The sequence below is a fragment of the Coturnix japonica genome, chromosome 19 (genome assembly GCF_001577835.2).
Source record: "Coturnix japonica isolate 7356 chromosome 19, Coturnix japonica 2.1, whole genome shotgun sequence".
Lineage (NCBI taxonomy): Eukaryota > Metazoa > Chordata > Aves > Galliformes > Phasianidae > Coturnix > Coturnix japonica.
This window is the reverse complement of record NC_029534.1, coordinates 2,048,133-2,073,603: the sequence shown is the minus strand read 5'-3', so window position 1 is coordinate 2,073,603 and position 25,471 is coordinate 2,048,133. Positions and strand designations below refer to the sequence as shown.

Here is a 25,471-nt window from a genome sequence, read left to right as displayed (position 1 = left end):
AGGCATTGCTACCCAAAACATGCTTTCATATCTGTTCCGAGCACATCAATTTACAGTTTCCAAAGTCTCCAGGCAGCCCTTTGCGTGACTCTACCCTTTACTGTGCCCTGACAAATGGCACAGACACAAATAAACAAAAATAAAAGCCGGCAGGTTAGCAAATACTTCTTTTTAAAGAAACCCTAGATGGAAACTGCTGCTCAGAGCAGAACTCAGCCTTGCCCTGGAGTCAAACTTGCTCATTAAACCTAATTATTAACACAGCACTGAAAAAGTAGCCACTAGAAAACCAACAGTAATCTGCAGTCATCTCCTATGTACTTTCCTGGTCTGGAATTCCTATAATAAGGCTTTCTTATGTACAAGAAAAACACAGTTCTGTGCAAAAGCATATGATGGAAATGCAGATAGTACGTTAATGAGGATTAGTGCAAACAGAGGATTTAAAGGGAACGTTTTCTTTACAGCACAGAGCTAGTGAGAAAGCACAATCCACATATAAAGACAGATTAGTGCCCCTTGCTGCCATCGTGCAGCTCAGGAAGGCCCAAGTTCCCCATATTTAGGTTCCTGTGATGGAGGGTTATCCATCTCTAAGCTTACCTCCGGTTTGCACCAGTGTGTCCAACAGAGAGAATTATCCAAATAGAGCAAGCTTTCAATGGCAAACAGTAGTTATGTTCATTACTTGGAGGAGAAAAGGCGGGGGAAAACCAATGAGACTATGCCAGAAGATTGATGTTAATTTAATGGGGGAGAGAGAGAGAGAGAGCCCTAATGCCATGTTTGAGGCAGGCAAGCCTACGTATTCCTTGTAATTATGGGGAGGCTGCAACTTACAGAACAAATTATGGCATGTCTGCCTGCATGTACCAAATGTAGTGGAAAGTCACTTTGGTGCAATTACAAAGAGAATGTGACCCCAGAGTAAACGTGAGGCCATCGCTCATCCTGAAAGGCACAGGCAGGGTCATAAACCTCAAGGCACCATCTCTTCATTTCTTCTCCATCTCTGGAGACCTGAGACCCAAATGCTGGACTGAGAGAGAGGACATAAACAAGATCCGGTCCTCAGTAAGTACTAAGCTTGGAAACAATTTAAAAGGGAAGGAAAAAAAAACAAAACAACCCACTGAGCATTCTTTCTGGGCTGCAGATTGGGAAATCCACTGAGGAACAGCACTGCCCACTCTCCCACTGATGTCATCCCAGTTCAAACCAAAGCATGAGAGCCACCATATTCCCCTTTAGAGCAAGGCACAGCCACTGCATTTATCAGCATGTGAACAAGGTTCCCATGTGTCACTTGAGATTGTTGGACCATTAAACATGCTCAGAGAAAACTATTTGGACAGCAACAGCACGGCCATTCAGCCACACCGATGTGATGTATTGCAGGGGCTCAGTGCTGAGAAATGCCAAACCACCAGCAGAAAGGTCCATCTCCTGTTCCAGCATCACTGATTTTCTGCAGTGTCTACAAACATTTGGCCATTTTGGGAGCTGCCAGAATCTCACGAGGATTCTCGAGGCATTTCCTGAGTTGTTGTGTTGATGACAGTCCTGCAGAAGAGCCAAGTATTATCTGCACTACACAGACAGAAATAGCAGGAGACCCAAGAGCATCAGCTCCTGAGCTCTCCTCCAGTTCAGAAGAGAATGTCCCTCCACCACAGACAACCCCTGAGATATGTGAGAATATCCACAAGCAGTGAGAGCTCTTAATTAAGGGGGGAGGATGCTGCAGCCCACCTATGCCCTGGGAGCCACCCTGCTGCCTACCCAAAGCTTCTCCTCCTTAATTTCAGTTAAGAAAAAGAGAAGAAGGAGAAAAGAAATGCCATAAAATTGTATAAAAACAAATAAAAGTCAAGTCTATCCAAGCAAAGATACATACACAGAGTCCCAAATATATCCATAAACCACACGACTAAATGAAGTAGAAGCGCTTATTATCAGTCCACGTGGGAGAACAAACAATAAGAGCAGTGCTGACCCTGTGATTTTCTGTCAGCTTTGTTTATTCCTTTCTTATCTGAAATGATTATACAAAATGCCATTCATTATAAATGGCCAATATTTCTTCCTGAAGTGGGAAACGTGCAGTAACCGAGAAGTGCTGGTAAGTCCCAGATGCGCTCACCTACCTCGAGAGAGGAGAGCAATCCAGCCAGTTTACACAACTGCCTTTACCCTTTCCAGTGTCTATTTAAATGGCAAGCTGTGGATTAACCCCTACCAACTCAGCCACTGCCTTCTTATCGAAAGCAAACATCCATCTTCTCAGTACGAAGCGTGCCACCACTGCAGCAAGTGCTTCCTTTTTTCTTTTTATATGTATAAAGAGAATATAAATACACACACAAAGAACCCTAGAAAAGGACAATTTTGTGCAACTCAAAACTTATTCTTAGGACTGAAGGAGCATGAAGAGCTTTGGTGCTAGCATCATTTCTCTGCTCCTGGGCGACAAGGAGACAAAAATACACAGGTGTTGTCACACCTCCAGGGCATTGGTGCCTCTTGCATGCACACAGCAGCATTACTGACCTGCCAGCACATCTGATTCAGTGCAAGAATACATTAGAAAGCAGCAGCTCTCAGGATGCAGTCCTCAGCATTAAGACCATCCTACAGCCATAGGGATAAGGCAAAAAATAACTGTGCTTCCCAAGGCTTATGAGACCACAGCTATACAGATAGATATACTGCGTTCCTGACAGATCCTACCAGGGTAAAAGAACGTGTGCCAAGAATATAGGAAATTCTAAACAAGTATTTTAAGAAATAGTCCAACCACGAAATCAATTCCTCAGCTGCCTGCAATTTGTTACATGTTAAGAATCAACAACAGCAATAATAAAACACAGCAAGCTCCAGCTAACAGGTCTACGGGCTCTAAGAGAATAACTTGTCGTTTCTTACTATAGGGCAGTGCATCCAGAGCACCATGGTGGATGTCCCTTCCAATTACTGTCAAAGCTTTTGTAAAAAGAAAATGAACAGCATGCAATGCCATGAAGCAAGTGCTAATCTACCCCCATTTCTACTCCCACAGTTCCACCACTCTATTTTTATGCTTCCATTGGGTGTGGGATGGAGAGAATGGCTCCAAGGGAGCGGTCTTCAGCTTTGAAAGAGCTTGCTTTCCATTGCTCTGCCATTTCTTCTTTGATGTGACCATTTCTGAGCCTGTAAGCCACAGATCTGCTTGTTGACAGTTTGGTAGGCAGAGTCCAAATCAGGGACACCCCTGAAGCTTACTCAAAAGGGCAAACTGTGAGTGAAAGGAGAAGAAGGCTGATGACCACAGGGCTCCTTGCTCTGTACACCAAGAGCACAGCAGGCAGCACAGAAGCAGCAGCAGTTCAGCATATGCTGCAAGCTCCCTGTCGTACCTTCACACGTTGTAATCAGAATTATCAGAGATTCAGATAAACCCACTGAGCCCTTCAACGCTGTGAGCAATGGAGTCTTGGCCAGGAGATGCACAGCCGTATTTAACAGCAGGCCTTTCACTCAGGGATCAAACTGCAAATTCTCTGGGGGAGGTCAAAAGAGGAGGAAAAAAATAAAAGGGACTCTCATCCTAAGGACAAACAAAATAATTATCCCTCAAGAGCATATCAAGCCATATTTGCACAGAAGCATCAAACACCATTTACTTAAAACATTCCCATTGAGCAGCTGTGTGAAGGTTTCAGGGTGGAACTCAGAGACCCTCCTGGGATAAAAGGGACAGAGCTCATACTGACCCAGAAATACCAGGATAATCTATCCTGCACAGTCACCCAGCTCAGGAGCCAAATTCAATATTCCCCGCTACAATCCAGTGTCTTCAGACTGATCGATCAGCTCTTTCAAGACATTCAGCCATCCTTGGCCAGGTCCAATATTGTCTGAGACAGCAGGAACGTGAGCAGGATCCAGCTTGGCAGGCACAGGATCACCCCGCCAGGCAGGCAGCCCTTCCCAGCCCTCCTGCTTCCAGGAATGGCCATGGCAGAGCCACACAACAGAGGTAAATGTGACCAGAACCCCTCAGCCCTGCTCCCAAACCCTCTGTGTGCGCCCTGCCCTCCCCCAGCATCAGCCAATGGGAGCATTAAATGCTTCAGAACTAAATTCTCCCTGCCAAAAAGTGAACATAACAAATGGTTTATTACAGTTTAAAATTAAGTTCCTGTGGCAAATAGATGAGAAAAACTCTGCAAGGCCAGTTAATTATGATATGTAAAGCATTTTAGGTGGCATCTAAATCATATTTTACAACCTCAGATGAGAAAGGCAATCTTAAGTCAGCGTACTCCCACCAAACACCCCAGCTCATCAAGCCAGATTTCAGATTGCAGAGTTTAAGAACAAGCCATTCTGCACCACAAACCAGCTTCATGCGGAGTCGATGGTACCTCTTCCTCCCCCATAGTACAAAATTAACCTTCCACAGAAGCAGCAGGCAGCTTTCCATCCAGCAGCCTTTAAATAGCTCACAACGACTTGCACATTAGCACATTTAAAAATGATCGTAGCATATGAGACGCATTCTGCTCATTTGCCAGATGAAGGTGATCTGTTGAGGGCTTCCTGAGCGCAAGAAGTTCCCAATGAGCTTTGGTTTGGTTATTTTTAACATTAACTTTTATTTCCAAACCCTTGAAATAGCCAACACCTTTCTCACTAGCTACTTGCTAGAGAAGCCAGATGCTGGATTGCAAACATGTTTGGTTATTATCCTCCCCACACTTCATCCATGGCTCAGACATCCCACTCCAAGCAGCAGAAATGAGAAGCTAAGAAATCCATCCAACTCTCTGCCTATTCCCAGGGCTCTGGGCAGCGGCTGTGGCATCGATCAGATGAGCTGCAAACTTCATTCCACTGCTGCTGAGCACTTGTCTGCAGCACAGAAAGTTTTCTCACATTAGCTGTGCTGGTATCCCCTCCTCCTTCACAACACGAACACAGCTATTCCGAGGCACAGGCACTTTAAATCGCCACCACCACTCAATCTGGCTGAAAACACGGAATGAGCTTCACCCCATGTAAACTGCCTTCATATAAGACAGCTGCACCTCCACTGCAGTTATGTCAGCCTCAGCCCTACAGATAAAAGCAGTCATTGCTGTCACTGACAGTCACACACTGGGTTAGTTTGTTCAGGTGTGCTTAGAGCCAGTAGAAAACCATAGCATTCCCAGCACCGGAGCAGCCTTCCTGCAGAGCTGGCCATATACACCCACAGACATATGGGTTTCTTTATGCCCTAAAATATCACTGTTTAATTTAACCAAGGACTCTGCAAATCAACAGAAAAGAAGTGGATATTTTTCCATGCTTGGTCCTCCTGCAATCAGTGCTCAGGATGTTCTTGTCAGCCTAAAACCCTCACCTTGCATTTCCCAACCAGACAAATCCATTTCTGAGAGTCTGTTCAGGACAAGGTTTGGAACACGACGTTTGTGCCCTGCACCCAAGCACTGCTGCTCGCTTTGTCACCGTGATGCTGGCAGCCAGAACAGCAGAAAAACAAAATAAAAGCTCCCTCCTACATTCATCACGATCCAATGTGAGCTAGTGACAGAAGTCAAGTGTTACTGGATTTTAAAGGCAGTACAGATGAGTCAATGCATGGGGTGGGGGGGGGGGGGGGAGAAAATCTGACACTGCAGTTTCTCAGAGTCTCCCTGCTCTTTAAATGCCAGGATCCACAGCAGGATTTCTGATGGAGATGAAGGTCCTGCAGCACAGTGAGGCAGTCAAAACAAAGAACATCCACTGTAACACAGTGCTCGAGCTGAAGGCATTAGTTAACTGGCTTGGAATGTGTCACACACAACAAAGCTAGTGAATATCCAGGGGTGGGCAAGGCGTTATTTACCCGTGTTCTTCTTTCACCAGAGGCCAACAGGACAGTGATCCATACAGAGCAATCCATGTATTGGTCTGCTGCTTTGGAGAACACAGATTCATGTCACCCTGGGGGAGCTACTCACCATATCATAAAGGCCAATCACTCTTAATGTTGCCCCCCCCATGATCATCATTAACACCATCAGCTGAACAGTGGTGAGTAAAACACACAGATTCCTCCGAATCACAATAAAGAGGTAATCAGAAGCTTGTACCTGCTGTTTGCCCTGCACTCAGTGTGATGGAAGATAGAGTTGGACTGCTAAGGGAGCAGGAAAAAATGAACAAATATCAACAGCTGACAACACACGTGATGTCCCAAAGAGACTCTGTGACTCGGTGACAAGGTCCTGTCCAAATGTAACACAACATGAGCGCACAAAGTTCTCACCATGGGATTTCAAGCACTCAGCTTAAATGCAGCCAGAAAGACCTGAAAAATTTAAACTGCTCTTTCAAAATGTTCAGCCATCTTGTACAAATTAGAGGAAAGGGGGAGAGAAACACAGCTTATAAAGCAATTAATTGCTACGTTTTACTATGGCATCAGACACCTCTCAAAGAACATCAAAGACTATTTATAGATGCTGTCAACATATTCCATGGTAATACGGTTTATTTGAGCTCTTCCAAAGCAGGAGATGCTCACAAAAATGGAATGCTGGTATCCAATAATCCACATCCACACCATCCTGAAGATCTAAAGGCTAAAAATTCTGGTTGGAAAATGTAAAGCACTCTGGCCCTGACCCAGCAAAGCACTTAAAACATTCAACTGTTCCTCCTTTGACTTCAGAGGGGCAGTTTACATACCTAGTCAGTACATGTCATGGAGCTGTGCTGGCCCACCATCAGACAGCTCAGAAATGTGCAAGAGACCACCCCGGCTTCAGCCTGACTTTGCAAAACAGAGGATCTCCTTGACCATCTCCTTACATCAAACAAAAACAGGAACGGGAGCAAGATGCTGAATGGAGTCAAAACATGTCAGTTCGACACACATTTCACAGCTGCAAATAACTTGTCTTATAAAAAGGTTATTAAAGAAGCAGTGTATACTGGGCAGAGGAGGACAACAGCTGCTGTAATAGCGTATGGCAGAAAGAAGTTATCACTGCCTGTGGGTAGTTTACCACCCTGAATCTCACTTCAGTGTGATCCGGAAACGAGCCCCCTGCCAAGCACACAGCACAGAGCATCCTGCCTCTGCACAGGGGTTGGGAGTGCTTTGAGAATCATAGAATGGCCTGGGTAGAAAAGGACCACCATGATCATTTCATTCCAACCCCCTGCTATGTGCAGGGTCACCAACCACCAGACCAGGCTGCCCAGAGCCACATCCAGCCTGGCTTTGAATGCCTGCAGGGATGGGGCATCCACAGCCTCCTTGGGCAACCTGTTCCAGTGCGTCACCACCTCCACCTCTACCTCCCCATTACGGCCCTCACTTAGCTTGAATCAGCAGTGGTTCGCACTTCTGTTGTAAAGGAGGTAAAGAGTGCTGGTACCAATCTGGGGAGGTTTATTTTGCTTCGTTATTAGGGTGCTGGCTTCTGATGCTTTACAGTGCTTTTACTGTTCTTGCTGTATTAAAGTTTAATTACTTTTTAACTTATATATTTACACAGAACATAAACTGTTGAGAAGGATAACTGTCAACCAGCCAAGACCTCCTTGGCAGGACTTTGAGATCATATTTTACTCTTCTGGTGATGGCAGCTCTGGCACAGAAATGCTTCAGTTCTGAGAATTATGTCTACGTAGGTTTGATCCCTTTGGGGAGACTGCCAAAGCACCAAGATTAATTAGCAACTTACCCAAAATACACTCCCCATTAGATAGATCTTAAAGGGTTCCTTGTCACAGCCTGCTTTATAAAAACACATTTTGAAATATTAATGAATCCATATCACAAAAGATGACATTCTGAACTCTATCTCAGAGCCCATTCTCATCTCCACACTCACTAAAATGACAGTTATTAGTTTTGTGACAGCTCTGCACTTACATCAGCTTTGCAGAGCTCTGGCCAGATCACAGAAGAGAAACCCAGCTACTGAAACATCCTCAATCAATATAGCTCTAAAAGTAAATAAGATAACAGGGATGCATTCAAACTGATGCATGACCACAGTGCACAAATAATTAGTAATTCGGGCTCTTAGTAACTGTTTTGAAATGGACGCTTCCTTTCCCAAGGGACCCCAACAAGGGACCCCAACAAGGGACCCTAACAAGGGACGGGTACCGATTCATCTGCCTGCACCCTAGGACAATGTTACAGACAGGCAGGTGAAAACAAAGACAGGGACAACTGTCTGTGTGCTGGTGGTGGACAAGTATTTTTTAAGGAACAGCATGCTTGGTCCAGGCTTCCAGACACACTGTGCTGTGTCATTTCAGAGCTGGCACTTGCAGTATGTGCAGCAATAAGCCTGGGGACTGCAGCACAACCTGCTGCACGTTTTCCTTCTTCACCTGACCTTCAGAGTACAGTAATAGTCAAGAAGCATTAGTTCACCCACTCGTTCACTCCTCTGGCAGTCCCAGCACGTATGAGCATGGGGGGGCACTATAATTAAAATGCACTGCCAAGGGGTTTGTGCTGAAACAGCATCAGAAGGACAGCTCAAGAACCCCCCTCAGTTACAGAACCAGATGTTACTGCAGCTATGCTCCATATACTGATGCTACTAAAAATAAACCAGGAAGACATTCCTCACCTAAGGCTCAGGAGGGTTCTGGTATGCAGCTGAGTCACGCAATAATCATTAAAATCAACACAACTTCATCTCTGGTTCACACTCTATCAGCACAAGCCAAAAAAATATGCCTTTGTACATATCTAAAAAGCAACACTGCACCCACTGGAACAAAGCACAAAGAAGTAACGCGGAGGTCAAGGTCTTCTGGAAACAATTGCAGAAATAAGAAAGGAATGCATTAAGAAAGGAGGAAGTAATGCACTTTTTTTGTTAATTTTCCACAAAGAGTTGGAGAGAATGCGCTCAGTGCTTGAGGAAGACATGAGATCAACAGCAACATCCTTAGTCACCAAAGCAGCACAAGCCTGTTAGCACTGCACACGTTTTGCTTGGCTAACTGCAATGCACTGCACTGCCAACAGATCAGCTGTGCCGGGAGCTCAGTGAAATTCATCAGCACCAGGTCAGCTCAAAGGTGCAACACAAACTCTGTTTCTGATGCGTTGTCCTTCTCCCATAGTATCATAATTCTATGATTCTATGATACTAGCCTCATCACTGAAGAATATATCCTTACATGCCATTTGTATCTAAGCTACTTAGAGGCTACGTGTGCATGCAGACATACATGCAGGTAAGGGATTCTAGAAACGTCAGCTGCATTTAATCAGATGATGCTTATACTTAAGTAAGAGAAAGCTATCAAACCTGCCTGCATGTACAGAAAGATTGTGACGTGTACACTGGTATCATCATCCTACCAGCGGGGACTTTGCTGCTGCTCAAGTACACGGTCCTAATTAGTGAGACTAATCTTTGGGACCCCAGTTCTCAGAACTGCATCCAACAAGCTGGATTGGACTATCCCAAAACGTTCTTCTTTCACACCTTCTTTCTTCACTTCTTTAACGTAAAGTGTTCTTCGCACTAAGGTCTCCTTGAAATGCTTCACGGTGACTGCTTAAAATCCAGTTATTCCATACAATTTCTATTCACTTTTTTCCCCACAGTAGACAAGAGTGAAACAGCACATCCCTGATGTGCAGCATTGCTGAAAACCTGACAAATCCAACATTTGACGAGGGGAAGACAGAGCTCCTGAAAATGAAGCAGTCTGCAAGAAGGTAAAGCTGCAACTCCAGATGCCAAAGTATGTATTTGCATAGCTTACTCTCCGTGTTGCCTTTGTTTTAACAGTAGTGTATGCATGTTCTCTATTTACTCTCCCACACACAGCACACTGCATGTCCTCCCCTTCTCCCACACACACAGATAAACTGGCTCTGCAAACAAAACATGTTCAGATAACTGTGGAGGCCCTGAAAAAAGGACGGTGCCATTCCCCCTGGGGAAGCAAAGATACCCACGTAAATCAAGTTGTCTGCTTGGGATGTTGCTCTGGTCTCCTGAGGACAGGATCAAGTACATACCTTATAATTAATTTAGCTGTCACTTGTGTAACACATCCTGACTCCTACACACTGAGACACTACGAATACTTTAGTTCTCTTTTGTTGTTGTTGTTTTTAAATCACAGCCACTCCTGTTGGGTAAAGCAGCCTTAAAGTAAACAAATACCCACAGCCTTTTTCATTCCTTCCAATGATCAGAAACAACAAAACAGCTATTTATGAATCAAAAAGGTCAATGCGCTTCTGCAATCAGATCTATAGTACAGGCGGTTTCAAACCAGAAAGAGAAGCACATGGCCTGAAAAGCCATAGAATCACACAATGGTTTGGGCTGGAAATGCAGGCCTGCTGGCAAGGCACGGAACAAGACTCAAGAAGCTAATCTTGATTTACCATTGGGAGGAAAGGATTATAACATTCTGCATTACAAAGGAACATCTTACCAGTAAGAAAGTAACTAAGGAATAATGACTGAAGTGATCATGGCAAACAGCCCTCAAACCCTGGGAGCTGCAGTTCCTAAAGGAAACACTACCAAAGAAACTCTATGGCTGTGATACATCAGCCACTTCCACAACTTCTGACACACCTGAAGCAGTAAAGCACTATTTGTAAAACCTCTGCCAGTTCTCAAAATTGGGCAGCCCTAAGGGCAGCAATAAGCAAATTAAGCACCATCTGAATTGCTGTGATTAAGTGACTTCTCTGATCGACTGTTTAATACAACTTTGTTTGTTAGCTTTCCTTCTTACCTGCTGATGTTGCCTGGCTCCTGCTGTGATGGACTTGACGAGGATGTCTATTAATGGCTTGCACATGATCTGTAACAGTAAAAGATTGAGCCTTTCTTTATCTCATCATCTTGAGCAAGAAGAAAATTCCACAAGAAAGGTGTCCAGAGACCAGCAACATCTTATGTGAAAATGAACAACTTTGTTTACAGCAGCCCTGAGCCTTCAATCACATCAGGAGCAAAGCTTTTTACTTGGAAAAGATCAGGAAAATGCCTGGTTCTTCATTTAAGTCTGCACCCTCCTGATATTTTCTGTAGGCAGCTCGTTTTGTGCAGAGGAACAGCTCCACAGGCAAAGGAAAACATGCTGAGTCAGACTAGAGAAAGTCAGAGCTGGGAAAAGGTCCCATTCCATGCACTAAAGGGACAGAAAAAGCTGTCAGAAGGGCAGCATCTCTAGAGATGTGTTATCTTAAAATCGCACCCTGCAACAATTCATGATCAAAACAACATTTCCAGGCAGGGTTTCACGTCAGCAAAGTTTGATGAATCTCTTTTCTGGCCTAATCCAACAATTTCTAGGTTTCTATACAAAATCATTCCAACTCTACAAGGAGAAAGAATCCAGACACAAGAAATGAGAAAGTGCGTGGATTGCAAATACCTTACTGGCAGATTTCCATTGCCATCTATCAGGCACTGGAAGAAACAGAAACTACAGTCTGCTGTAGTTCACCAACACCTTGTGCAGATGGTTATTCCACCCACACCACCTGAAACAGCTCCCTTCAGGGGGGCAAGAAGGCTACTAAACAAACAGATAGTTCCAGTAAGCGGGTAAAACCCTCCTCTAAAAAAGCCTTTGTGTAAGCACTGCTTATCCATGTGGTCTTGAATACTGGTAGAGAATTCAAAGCATCCTTTAATAGGCAGCCTTTTATTCACCTACATTCCCCATGCTGTATCCTAGTCCAAACCAGAGCAGTCTTCTGCAGCACTGGTACCAAAACATGCAGCATTCAGAGCTCAGGAAGGTGAAAATCTGAGGAAGCCCTGCAGCAGCTTTAACAGCCCACATCAAACTGGACAAGTTTCTCTCCTTTCCCCAGGCTTACAGCTGTATTTTGGAGCCAGCAGAACAAAGTGCACCATACAGGCAGCAGCACTTACCGGGAAGCGGGTGAAGAGATCGAGAAACATGGAACTTGTGAGGGCACTGTTTCGTTTGCTCAAGAACTGTGTCAGTGCTTGCTGATATATCGAAGTCACTCTCTCCACATCCAAGCAGCCTGTGCTCAAAAGCTATTGGGAAAAAGCAGGACAAAAAAAAATTTCCCCTGAAACAAATGATTCATTGCTAAATAAAACAACTCATTTCCACCACTGCATGCTGGTTTTTCCAATGGCTCAATGACCTTAGGTAGTTTATATGAAACAGGCCTATGGGATAGAACATATCGCCAAGAAGAAAGAACAAAGCAGGCCCCACACATACTCTCCCAAGTTCCAATAGCAGTATGACCAAGTTAGTGAAGCGTAGCACGGCCTCCTAATAAGATTAATTAGACTAGATTAGTGTGGTTTGATGTGAGGGCTGTCTTTCTGAGTTTGTGGCAGGTATGTGTAAGCTCGCATTAGGTTCACAAACAATCCTGCAGCAGCTGCACTGTACACACAGAGTTCTCAGCTATACAGCCATCTGAATCTGTAGATGTAGGTCAACAGACCACTTAGCAGCTCCGACCAGGATTTGTCAGTGCCCAGCAGACAAGCCCTAGTGCTGATCAGGGAACCAGCAATCCCAGAAATGTGTAAATGCTCTAATATCTCCCTCTGGTGGGGAAAAAGAAAGCCAGACAGGCAGCAGGAAAATGAGACCTGCAGAAGCCATATGGACCTGAACAGCATGCAAGTGAATGAGGAGGGCAGCACCACATCCTGACAGCCCTGACTGTTCTCACATTGCCAGGGAAGCGTAATTCTCTGGGAAAGAAAGGGTATCAAAGCTGGGATCTTCACAACAGTAGAAAGGCCCCACTGCTACTGCAGATGAACACAAGACCAAAAAAGGGGAGACAGTTCTGAAGTTCCTATGCTTAGTACTTATTTCATGTACATAACCGTAGAGGCGAAGACTGATCCTTTCTACACAGATATTGTTTATTATCAAACATTTCTTTTGCAGTAACACTGCATCATATGGTCTGTTTTAGTTCCACTTTGCTGAATACTGAAAAGCTCACAAAGAACTGCTCAATGGAAACACACCACACTTGCCACTAATAATATCTCGTTGTTTGTAATTTCCAGGCCCTCCCTTGTCATAAGCTGGTCCTGTTTGTATTCCTCCCACACTAATGTTAACAAAATCAAGGCACTAATTCCTGCACACAAGTTGAGAGATCCAGAGGTAAGTACAGGCTGTAAAAACCTTACTTCCTAATTTGGGGGCTGCCCAACATAAAGGGCCACCAAATTCAGAGACCCGAATTCAGGAATTCAGACTGGAAAGAGGTTAATGCAAAAAAAAACAAACAGACAATCAGACAGAAAAGCAACAAATATACATCAAGCATTTTGGGCAGTTAACACGGATGCAGCGTCCATCAGCAGCCCCTGGTGGCTGTGGGCAAACAGGAACTGAAAACAAACAGGAGGGTGAGGCAGAATGGAATGGAGAATGTGACATTTTATGGCATGGAAAAGAAATCACACAGACAGCAGAAAGAGTGAGACTGAATAAGCAATGCATTCTCAGCAAAACAAGGTAATGCAAGTTTACTGGCAAAAGCATTGCCTTGACAGCAGCCTGCTCTTACCTGACAAGCCTGTGGGATGGTGTTTGTCTGTTTCTTTGACAGAGGGACAGGAGGAGCTGGTGGTTTATCTGACACATTTCCTCTCAACACTTTGAGCAGGTATAAGGAGGCACTTAAAAGAAATGAAAAAGAGAACAATAGCAGTTACCTGTGTAACCCACTGCATGGGTTACGTAGTACAGCTCCTGCACAGCCACAGGCTGAGCGTGCCTCATTGACTTATGGTACTGGGTGAACCATGCAACATGGCACCCACACACAGCTGTGTACAGAGTATGAAAGTCTCCTTGAATTTACCTGCAAGCTACAAGAAAGCCGACATGGGAGAGCCATTTCCATTTTCACCAAGAAACAGGAAAATTACTCATAATTCCTAGCAGATAACACATCTGGCTTATCCTAATTCACTGCATTCAGTGGCAAAGGAGATGCTGGTATGTACAGACAGAAGCCAGCATCAGTACAATCTTCATAGAGCTATCATGGAGATGGGAAACCACAGTATTTATAGAATCATCATTGCAGACAGAACATAAACTATACTCATCCCTGAGCTGAATCACAAACAATTCATTACTCTCTGATGAAGCCTCAAGGGAGCACTTCCCATCACTATTAGCAAAGCTCTAGATGACAACTGCTATATTGCAGATCATCAACAAAAAATAGACATCTCTGTTTGAAAGTGCTTCACACTGCCAGGCTGACTGACTAGTCCTCATGTAAGATTCAGATACAGGCACGCAGCCTTCATGGAGTCTCTCAGCTGTTGCAATATGCAACATTATGCCTGCTTACAGACCAGCACTGCCCAAAAAACACTGTACAGAAGCTCTTTTAACACTTACCTGAAATAATAGAGAGCCACTGAAGAATCATTGTGCTTGCAAGCTTTCTTAATAAGCCTCTCCACAAAGGCATGCAAATCATCTTGCAGGACATCCACTTTCTTGCAATACTGCTTAGCTCGGCATAACGAGTTCCTGAAAGAGCATTAAGCACAAACCCAAAGCCATTACCTCCAAGAAGAGCTCTAGGGAAAAGATGTCTGTGAACTCTCACCAGTGGACTTAGTGTAACGAATAAAAATGGTGCTAGCTCTGGGCAGCAAAGGAAACATACATTGTTGAGGTAAAAAGGGTGAGGAGAATTGTTGCTCTCCACCTCGAAGCTGCTACTCAAAGAACAGAGTTTGACATTTGAAGTCCCATAGACTAGAAAACTCAGGTCCTGAATGCTTTTTTTGCATGTTATGGCCAAGCACTGCCTGTGTTTGTGTGTGTGTGTGATGACGATAATCTAATTCCACATTATCTGTAAACACAGCAATTGTCTCCACTCTTAAAAAGAGAAACTTCAGGGATTCATCAAGAAAAGCCCTCACCTATAGCAAGAGCATTAAGGACACTTACGTGAAGATATGAGCTGTTTTCTGGAGGAAATCAATCTCCTGCTTGTCTGAGTCTGAGCTCATGCACTGTTCAATCACATGAAGCAGAGGCTCAATGATGTCGAACACCAGGGGGTTCTCTGGTTGCTTATTGAGGAACACTTCAACCAGATCCAGCACCTGAAAACACAGTTACTGAAGTGAGAATTAACATAAACAAGGAAAACAAGATGGATCTATCCCAAGCAGCTCCTTCAGACTGGACCACGGTACATAGCTGCTGGCCAATATCTGAAGGAAAATATATTTCAGCTGAGATCTGTACACTTTCCGCTATCATCTGTAATGTCAGGACATGAGAACATGAAGACTAAATGTTTGAAACTGAAGATTAAAAGCTGCTGGTTAACTCCAGCCGACTTTGTGCAGTGACACCATTTAGAAGCAGCAGTTATGAGAGTCACCACTACTCAGTCAGACCTGCAGTCACTGTAATTTGGCACAGATCTATTAGTTCTTATACCCATAAAACCCCTTTTTCTTCCAAAAGCTCTTTGCTTGCAATACTTATCTCACACCTTAATCTTGAAATCCCTCCGCAGGATCTTCTCTTTCCGTATCCTGTCTTTCTCATCCTTCTTTGCTTGGATCCGTTTTTGCTGTTCTGCAAAGAGAGCTGAGATGTTCTTGTCGAGAGCCATCATAGCCTCATCATCCAGTTCTTCATCACTATCATCTTCTCCCTTTTGTTTTTTAGAATGCAACATTACATGTCACTTCGTGTACTTCACAAACAGCTCCTAACCCTCACCTGCCCAGGACAGCCCCAAATCTATAGGGACACAAAACAGACACTACATAACAGCATCTCAAAGCTTTAGTTCACATCCATCTCATTGACTGCAGATAGGAAAGCAAGCTATTGGGCTAGACTGAGGAAGCAACAGTGCTCAGGACACCCTGATAATAAATAAAGGAAAATATGACCTACTGCCTTTGAAGCTCCTGACCTCCTGCATCAAATGCCATGTAAAAATGACAGCTAAGGTTTTCACTGCATAGGCCCAGACAGAATGTGGGGTTCTGGTAATTTTTTTTACCACCCCAGACCTCCTGGTATCTGTATCAAGGTAGGCAATCAAAACATACCAATGCATTCCCTCCTTGAAGAACATTAATCAGCTGACTGCGAAAATCTTCATCAACTTCTTCATTCTTCTCATCCTCACTGTCATTCTCTTCCTCGGTGTCGCCATCATCTGAGGAGTCTTCTTCACTTTCATCACCATCCTGAGGAAGAAAAGTTCATCTCCTGATCCCACCATTCCTCAGGCCCCACTTAATTCTCAGATGTGTCACTGATCAGAACTACAAAGTCAAGCTCTCTGTCACCCTGCTCTCTTGCCTGCAGCTCTCAGATAACAACAGGTATCAGGTCCTCACAAGAGCCAAGGGCAGAACATCACATAGACTTACTTCTGTCACACTGAACGTGTCTTAAAAAGAAGCTTCTAAGGAAGAACTGAAGTAACAGCCCTCCATTTGACTTCCCTTCCTACTAATGCTCAATAATGCTTCGTGACCTGAATATCTGCAGTTCTCAGAGCCCAAGATCTTGAATTCATTCAAGACAGAGAAATGCAGTTACGTCTATTACAACTAATCAGCAAAAACGTTGTTGTTAAATGCTGAAGGTCTGAAAATAGATTGGCACAAGCAACGCCACATCCATTACCGTGTCCTCTGCAGACTTTTTCTTTTTCTCTGATTCTTCCACCACAACAACAGCACTTTCTTCATCCTGATCTTGGTCCGGGTCAAGAACCTGCAGAAAAGAGGGACTGGTTTTTAATACAAATTTTTAATACAAATTAAGTATTAGGTTCGTGGTTTCAAGTACTTGACAGCTGCTCTATATTCTACTCTCTCAGAAGACACCACCTTTCTCAGTGATGTGACCAATTCAAGTTTTCAGTGTTGGTTATTTTTAGTACCTTTATGCTTAATCTTTACAGAAGATGTTACCTTTAATAGTCAGGTATAAAACGCACCAGCTATATAAAATGCATCAAGAATTTCCTCAGCCCAAAACTGCTAAGGAAGATAGGAAGCTTTTATTTAATCCCAAAATAGAGACATGCTTCTCTACCTGTCGCGGACAAGACTTACATCCAAGATCAGCTGCAGGCCCTTCTTGGTCAGGTTAGGGCAGATCCGTCCAAACACGCTGTTGGAAATACGACGGATGAGCAGGCTGGGCTGGGCAAGGAGGGAGAGGAGGATTTCCACTATCACCTCAACCCATTCTGGCTCTTCATTCTCTGCACAGGAACAAATGGAAAGACAACAACTAACCACAAGGAGAAACGTACCTGAAATAGTTTTTAGGTGATTGGAAAGCTTCTACAAGTAACAAAACCTACAATTAATTCAATTCATTACTTAGATTAGCATCTCTGCACTTCATAAGGTACCTATTTGACCACATTAAAGCAATTAGCAGCAGCTAGTTAGCCAGACTATATCATTTTTATAGGGTTTCCAACAAAATCAGTAGTCACATTAGCCCATGAAAAGAGGTTTAAGAGTGGTTCATTAGTCTGAAAGACAGGAAATCCTTATCTTCGTACAGCTAAGTCACCAAAAATTATGGTTTCTGTTCTCCAACCTACTAATTTACATAAGGATTTAAGAATAAGACCACATTTAGGGACAAATTCAATTTCTCTCTGCAGAAAGGACTCACCGGTCTTTTTCTTCTTAGGTTCCTTGCTGAATGCCCTCTCTGTGCAGTTCAGGAGGTCACTCAGAATTTCCATTGTTTCAGAGGGATTCTGTTTAACCATAAGTAGACAGTAAACACTTAATTTGTGAATTCCCCAACACGAACAACAGCAAAAGGAATATATCCCAAACCTAAGGATCTCTCTAAAAAGTAGAACTAAAATCAGCTTCTACAACCCCTCTACAGAAGAAAATAATACAGTTAATAGAAATTACTTCACTCAGCAACAAATCAATAACACAACCAGTGCTTGGGCCAAGCTTTACCCTTCTAACTTGATGTCTACAGACAGCATAAGAATAAGTTTATTAACTCCCAGTTTCCCATTTTTAGAAGCCAGAGGCAATGAAAGAATGGATCTCTGAATGTAAAGAAATTCTCCAGCTGGGTGTTCAGGATGTCTCACCTTCTACACATTTTGCACTACTCAAATTTGCTTCGGAGAGCTTACCTTGAAAAGATGAATGGCCATTAAAAGCAGAAGCTGCTGAAAAGCGAAGAGCTTGGCACTATCTGATTTACTTTTCTTCTTTTGCAGGTTCTCCACAGTCTGAAGTGTTCTGAAGAAATGAATTCTTTTGAGTCTTTCACAATAACAACAGCGAATCCTCTCTTAAGATCAGACAGAAATCTACAAAACCATTTTCTATACTCAACTTTCAATTTACTGATATTGGACACACACACACAATATATAATCTTAACAGTAGCATCTCAACCTCTGTGTGGCTTATAAAACCTCTGCACTTGGACACAAACTACATTCCTAATACTATAGCCAAGACAAAGACCTTTATCATGCCCAGAAAAGAGCATCAGGAAGTCTGAATGGGCATCCTCAGGAGAAAAGCTTAGTAGAGTTTCTAACATGTTTGGGAGTGAAAATAGAAAAGGACAAAACCACTTAATACACTGTTAACATACAGACAGAATAAAACAGAATTGGGTGATGAGAAACAGGAAGGCGTCCTGAAACCCAGGTACCAGGTGCAGGATACTAAAGGGGAAGAGACACAACTCCCACTGCCTGTGAAACAGTTCAGCTGCAGCAGTCAGAACAAAAGGAGGAAGACAAGGGAATACAGTCAAAATCTTCTATTAGCCAAGAGACAAAGACCAAGGCCTTTTCAGCTTCCTCATCCCATGATCGCAGCACACAGCTTTCCAAACTCCTCACCTCTCCCAGGCATCCCTCTGTTCCTTGGTAAAAGGCTTCACAGCTTTGACATACTTCTCACTGGAGAGCAGCTCATTGGCATACTCCACAAGATGAAAGATCCACAGCTTCCCATCTGCAGTCACACCATGGATGTGCTTCTCCCTCAAGGCTGCTGCCTCAGTTGTATCCCCCAAAACATTCATGGTATTTAAAGTGTGAAGTAACCTGCAAAGAAAAACAGACAGCACGTTATCATCGGGTGAATTAGATGACATATTTCAACCCAGATTCACAATCAGATCTGCGTTGAAATGAGTGCTCTGGGGGCAGTATTTTGGCAAATATGGAGAAAGCCAAACAAGCTCAAACATCTCGTTCTGCCATTTGCATGGTGATTGTGGTGTTTTACCCTCAGGAAAGATGAAAAAATTCCAAACATAGGGTATGCAAGGAAAACTCTTACCCAAGGAAGTAGTTTGCTGCCAGTGAGTGAGCTTGTTCATCTAGGGGGTCTGATATAAGGGCATTTGTCTCAGGTATTTGGGAAGTCTTTTTCTTAGTCTCAAAGAAAGCATGGAAGAAGCAAAACCTAGAATATGAAAAAACATAAGAAAAGCCAGTCAGGTCATAGCAGAGCAAAACCAGTCTATCTGCATCAAACTATATGGAACACAGCACATACAATATTGTTTGAAGGGTGTTTAAACACTGAAAAATACCATTCTTTACATTAAAACCCTTATCTCCATGTACACGGGGTAAAGAAAAGGATGCTCGTGATTTCACAAAAGTGAAGTGTCAACATTTGAGGCCACACACGTGTGACATTCAGTCTTCAAACCATTCTCACCTGGAAATGTCCATCACGAGGCTCTCTTCTTTCTTCACTGGACTTTCAACAATGCTCATAAGCCGGTGGATGATCCATTTCCTTAGTCGAGCAATCTTATGCTGTGCTCTTTCAATAGGGAGGTGAACACAATCAGTAGCTTGAGCACATGAACATAAACGCAAAGCACACAACCCAACACAGCAAGAAGTGACTTCCACTCAGAGGGTTTACATTAAGAATGGCAATAAGTTATGTGGTAAGAAGCAACAGGTACGTGAGAAGAGATGCAATCTTCCCAAGCTTGCTTTTTACTACCCAACAATCAATCAATTTGCCCCACCAAGGGATTACAGCTCACCAGAATTGTTTTAAGGACTGCATTAGTAGCTCCCCTCACCATGAAACAGAAAGGAAAGACGCATCATAAACACACTCACATGTTTTTATATTCGTGGTTCTGCTTTTGCCGGTTAGTTGTGAAGTCTAAACAACAGTCCAAGTCTGGCCTGAGGAACATGTCCTTGAGCCAGTCAATGTATTTCTGCAATGCCTCTGGCTGCAGGTGTCGAACTACCCTCCAAATGCTGGGCACTACTGGGTAGCCTTGATTGGTGAGAGTAGAGAAGCCGATCATCACTGCTAGCTGCCTCTCCGGATCATCACAGCTGGTCAGGAATTTATCTACGTATCCTTCCATCTCTGGAGCAAACTTAAATCGGTCTGGAAGCTGAAAAACAATCCAACAAGGAGGTTGGGAACAGCACACTGAGACTGCACGTCATCAGGAGAACAAATCACTGTATGGATTTAACTGCAATAAGTAAATTAAAGCCACGTGCCTTAACACTTTCATAAGGGATCCAGCAGGCCATTGATTTCATTTCACATAAAGGGAATTACTGAAAGCAACCAAAGAATCCCAGCCTTGAAGAGGACAAGTTGTGGCTTTATTACAAAAATGCAACAAGTGAATAAAACAACTTGTCTGGTATTGTATCATAATCAATAGAGTAACCTGGCAGGAATAGGAACAGCAATGAAAGTTTAAGGACCGCTGCTTTTAAAATAAAAGCTCTATAGATTTCTAATTAACTATAAACCCATCTACCCATAACATAAATATTCCAACAAGCCATCTGACTCAAAGCACAATTCAGGAAGGTCCTGCTTTCCCTGTGTTCAAAATCTCCATATTTATCTATCAGTATGAAAGCTGGGAGAAAAAAAGAACAAGTGATTCTGCTGCAAACAGGCTAATAGCTCACAGTGGGAGTTACATCATGTCTCAACAAAAACAAATTTAATACATTTGCTCCCTTGGCTAAAAAATAAAGAGCAGATTCAGTAAGAGCTGTCAATCATTACCGCTCCAGCTTTGCCCAGTTCCATCTCCAAGAGCAACACAAATTCAATAAAGATGTACAATATTACACCATTTGCTTTTCAAGATAAACAACCCTTATAAAGGATGGAAACAAAACAAAGAAAATAAAACTGAGGTATTTTCTGCTTCCTCATCAACAAAACCAGGGTTTGCTCCTTGCACACAGTTAGACAGACGTTGTCTCCAGTGGATTTGTATATTTCAGACAGGAATTACATTAACAAATCTTTCAATGCACAAGGAAGAACAGAAAGATTACCGAGTCCAATCCCTCCCAAGAAAGGGCAATGATTTGTGGTCCATTGAGAATGTTTAGGACTGTGTTAGCGTGACAGCCAAGTTAAAGCCTGTTATTACCAGTACTCTCCTTTTATTCTTCCTCCTTTTATAGTAGAGATGTGCTGTTTGCTTGATTCCTAAGTGGGAAGGAGGAAGAGGAGTTCCAAAACCCAATTTCCATATAAAATCTGCACTAAAGATGTGCTTAATGAGACAAGCACTAAAATACACAAAGAGCAAGTTGTCCTTCTTTGTCTTTACCATCGTGCAATAACTCTGATTTTGCTAAGAGTCCAAAGTCTGAATCACATATATATATACCTACATATATATATATATATATATTTTTATTTTTTTTTTAAATACAAGAAGAGAAAGGTGGACAGAGGTGGGGGGAAGTTCTGCTCAGAACAGTGTCTTTATCCCTGAGCATGAGTACCTTGAGAAGACCTACCTGAGTCGTTACCACGTGTTCTCCATAGTGCTGCATCACCCTCCCTTTGAGAACCATCTGCAGCTGATCCAGAGACAACAGTGGGAGAGCACTGCCCAGCAGCCGAAAGCACATGTAACTGAGCAGAAACAAAGCAGATCATCTCAAATAGAGACAAAGCCACAAAGCCACACAGAAAGATGAGACAGGGGGTTGAAACTAGATGATCTTTGAGACCCTTTTCGAGCCAGGCCATTCTATGATTGTATGACAGAGTAAGTAATGGGGCCAGGCTGATCTTACTGATAATTCACGGATCTAGATTCCTGTAAGGTTTATCATGAATACCTAAATAATCAAACATTTCACATTGTTCATCAGAAACCATATGTTCCACATGGAGGGAAGAAACAGAAGGATAATAAGGAAAACAATAAATACTGCACATTCAAACAAACCTCACAGGTCCTGATTTCTCCTTGAATAGCCCATTCTCCACAGCTTCATTCCAGAACAGTTCAAAGGCACCTTCCTTCAATGAAACTTGTAGCAAATCAAGCCCTACACTGGGCAATTTCTTGTCCTTCTTCTCTGACTTGGCAGCACTTTCCAGAAGCTCTACAAGTCTAAAAGAAGCAGGAGCGTAGTGTGAGAGATCAAGCCTGCGAGGGGATTGCTGAAGGCCTAATTCATGCTGCTGAACAACACAGAGTATCTCCTAATCACCATAGGCAAAACCCCTCGGGAGAACTGTTATAACTATAGTTTAATAACCTGCATAGCTGTTAGCATTTAACCCATAGCATACCATAGAAAGAGAAAGCATTCCTAGTAGTAAATACAAGCAGGTTTCAGAGGGAAAGTCATAATTCTCTCACAGGCAGCCAATAGACCAAGATTGCTGCATTTAATGGTGCTCTTTTAACAACTTACCTGGGGATATTTTCTTCATTTACAATAGTAGGTGAACCAAACAGCTTCTTTAGCTTTTTAGGTTTTAGAACACCAGGAAACTTCTGCATGCCCACAAGTAGAAGGTGCAGGTTCTCTGGAGATGTGAAGGCTGAAGTCAGGTCAGCTTGCAAGATGCCAAACAGCACCTCCTCAAACACAGCTTCAGGAACCTGGACAGAAATGAAGGTTAGAGAGAACGTGAGAAACATCTGAGGGCATTTTATTAACCTGCTGTGTAGTATATTATATAACATCTGCATTGTACAGCACGTTATTAAAAGCCTGTGGTGTTCAAAAAGCTTTACAACTCGTCTTTATGGTGGTGCAAGCAAAATTAACCAGTTCTTATCCAGTATTGCCATATAGGTGTTGAACCACACGGAACAGGACAATATGTTGTCAGTAAGCACGGCTTTGTCCATGATGGAGTCAGAGTAAAGTAAACCAGAGCATCCTTCCCAGGATAAAAGCAACTGCTTACAGACAATTCAGAATACAACTCCCACAGTTTAGATTCACTCTTCCATCATCCTCCCTCAACTTTTAGCTATGAACAACACAATGAAAAAGCAGCTCCCAAAGCAATGCCTTCCCCTCCTCCCATCCACCACACGCTGTGGCCGTACCTCCAACAGAATGTCTACAAGGGTTTTGCTGGGGAGATCTCTGAGGTGTGTTTGGTGATGTGCCAGCTGCTGCAGAAGCTGCATACACTCCAGCAGAGCTTTCTGGTCCTGGAAAAGAAAGGTGACTTAAAAAGTGACAGCGTGCAGCCTTTCCTTCTACAGCCCCTCTCTGTTTTAGACAGCCCTAGGACCAACTGCTGACAAACCAAACTAGCAATGGTAATGTTACCTTGATAAGCCGGCCAGATTGAAACAGAGCCATAACTCCAAAGAAGTTCCCAAAAGCAGCATTTCGTACGAGTTTCTGAAAAGGTAAAAAGAAAACAATAGCAGAATAAACCCCAACACGCTGAGAAGTCAAAAAATAAACCCCAAAACACCGAGAAGTCAAAAAATAAACCCCAAAACACTGAGAAGTCAGAAAATAAACCCCAAAACACTGAGAAGTCAAAGCTCACGTTCACTTTTCCTACTCACCTTTTTCACTTTTTCCAGATTATGCTTTTCTTTGATCTGTTCCAGGACGCTGCACAGTGGGATTTCCTCAAAAGCCTTTAAAACCTGAGGAGGTGGATCAGACAGCTCAGCCTGCAGCTCTATGAGTTCTATGAAGGTGTTCAGCCAAAACAGGGCTGAACACGAGACGTGCTACTTTATTAGGGTAGAATAGAGCATGGATGTCTGACACGCTTATTAGGCCACAATAAGGAGATTTTAGACGCAATATATGTGAAACACGAGGAAAAATTACCCATACAGGATAATTGTGGGGTGTGATATTAGGACTTCGAAAAGGCTGATAATAGCAGGACTAGGGGAAATGGTTTTAAGTTTAAAGAAGGAAGATTTAGGTTGGATGTTAGGGGGAAGTTCTTTACTAGGAGACTAGTTAGGTCCTGGAACAGGCTGCACAGGGAGGTTGTGGATTCTCTGGCCTTGGAGGTGTTCAAGGCCAGGTTGGACGGGGCCATGGGCAACCTGATCTATGGGGTCTCTATGGGGATCTATGGGGTCTCCTGGGTAACCTGATCTAGTAAATGTGTATGTTTGGTGGCCCTGCCAGGCAGGGGGTTGGAACTACATGATCCTTGAGGTCCCTTCCAACCCGGCTCATTCTGTGATTCTGTGACTCCAACACTGACCTGCGCCAGGGCCAAGCTGAATCCCGGCCTCGCAGCCTCTCGTGTGGCTCCCAGCCCTTCCACCAGGCGCTTTAGGGCGTATTGCAGCTCTTCATCCTGGAACACAGCCGGGTGGTGACAGCGCTGTGACACCCCCATCCCATCCCACCCCTATACCCGCATCCCCTCACCTCCCCGCCGTCCTTCAGGTGCCTCAGCAGGTTCTCGGTGGCCTCCAGCCTCACACCCTGCTCCGGTTTGGCGATATCCCAGAACAGATCGAGGAACGCCCGTCCTTTCCTCAACACCCCACGGGGGTCGCTGGGTATCCCCGCTCCCTGCCGAGCCTCCCGCTCCGCCATGCCGCCTCCTCTACACGTGGGGCTGCCCGCTCCGCCTCTTCCGGGGTAGCGGGTGCTGTGCAATGGATCGAGATGTTGCCGTGTCCGCCATGCCATAGCGGGTCACATTATTCCTCACTAGTTCAGATATGTTCAGATATGGGATCCCGGTTCTGTGTTGGTTCAGATATGGGATCCCGGTTCATTGCGGCTCCTGGAGCCCCCCACAAACGTCTCATAGTATCGAGTTGGAAGGGACCTTAGAGATCAAAGAGTCCAACCCCCGGGGTTCGAGCCTCTGTGTAGCACAGCGGCACTTCGACCCCAGGGGGGATTCGAACCGGGATTCGAACCGGGATTCGAACCCGGGTCTCCAGTGTTTCAAAGCAGCGTCCTTAACCACTGCGCCACACAGGCACAGTTCGGCGCTGGGCTCTTCCCTCGCCGTTAATCCCCGTTAAGTTTCTTTTCCTAATACTCTTCAATTCGACGTACAGACAAACAAACAAACAGCTCAAACAACGAATTGGTTTATTTCTAATTCGACTCGTGCTTTGTACCGCTCGCTTTGTTCACGCCCCGGAACCG

The 25,471-nt window shown here is 43.9% G+C and overlaps 2 protein-coding genes across 6 annotated transcripts in view; one reads left to right on the top strand and one right to left on the bottom strand.

Moving 5' to 3' along the window:
• Positions 1-13,280, top strand: part of SPNS2 (sphingolipid transporter 2) — a 117,647-nt gene extending 104,367 nt beyond the window's left edge. The window contains exons 15-16 of one of the 4 annotated variants that reach the window (XR_001558964.2): positions 9,629-9,765; positions 13,071-13,280. The gene's annotated coding sequence lies outside the window, so the exon portion shown is untranslated. Of the gene's footprint in view, positions 1-9,625; positions 9,766-13,070 lie in introns of all 4 variants that reach the window. The other 3 variants (XR_004309304.1, XR_004309303.1, XR_004309305.1) reach the window with 3 other exon arrangements.
• MYBBP1A (MYB binding protein 1a) overlaps positions 1-25,455 on the bottom strand; it is a 36,118-nt gene extending 10,663 nt beyond the window's left edge. The window contains exons 1-24 of one of the 2 annotated variants that reach the window (XM_015880545.2): positions 24,734-25,455; positions 24,564-24,659; positions 23,899-23,982; positions 23,651-23,725; positions 23,422-23,529; positions 22,775-22,965; positions 22,300-22,467; positions 21,863-21,980; positions 20,183-20,472; positions 19,764-19,871; positions 19,377-19,502; positions 18,932-19,138; positions 18,206-18,314; positions 17,716-17,803; positions 17,139-17,290; positions 16,705-16,794; positions 16,119-16,259; positions 15,548-15,712; positions 14,992-15,149; positions 14,428-14,562; positions 13,580-13,691; positions 11,931-12,062; positions 10,780-10,848; positions 4,713-4,896 (exon numbers count right to left, since the gene is read on the bottom strand). In XM_015880545.2, coding sequence (XP_015736031.1) covers positions 4,816-4,896; positions 10,780-10,848; positions 11,931-12,062; positions 13,580-13,691; positions 14,428-14,562; positions 14,992-15,149; positions 15,548-15,712; positions 16,119-16,259; positions 16,705-16,794; positions 17,139-17,290; positions 17,716-17,803; positions 18,206-18,314; positions 18,932-19,138; positions 19,377-19,502; positions 19,764-19,871; positions 20,183-20,472; positions 21,863-21,980; positions 22,300-22,467; positions 22,775-22,965; positions 23,422-23,529; positions 23,651-23,725; positions 23,899-23,982; positions 24,564-24,659; positions 24,734-25,000 — 3,270 coding nt within the window. In that variant the 5' untranslated portion in view covers positions 25,001-25,455 and the 3' untranslated portion in view covers positions 4,713-4,815. Of the gene's footprint in view, positions 1-4,712; positions 4,897-10,779; positions 10,849-11,930; positions 12,063-13,579; positions 13,692-14,427; positions 14,563-14,991; positions 15,150-15,547; positions 15,713-16,118; positions 16,260-16,704; positions 16,795-17,138; positions 17,291-17,715; positions 17,804-18,205; positions 18,315-18,931; positions 19,139-19,376; positions 19,503-19,763; positions 19,872-20,182; positions 20,473-21,862; positions 21,981-22,299; positions 22,468-22,774; positions 22,966-23,421; positions 23,530-23,650; positions 23,726-23,898; positions 23,983-24,563; positions 24,660-24,733 lie in introns of those variants that run through there. The other variant, XM_015880544.2, reaches the window with a different exon arrangement.
• Between the last annotated feature and the right edge of the window lie 16 nt (positions 25,456-25,471).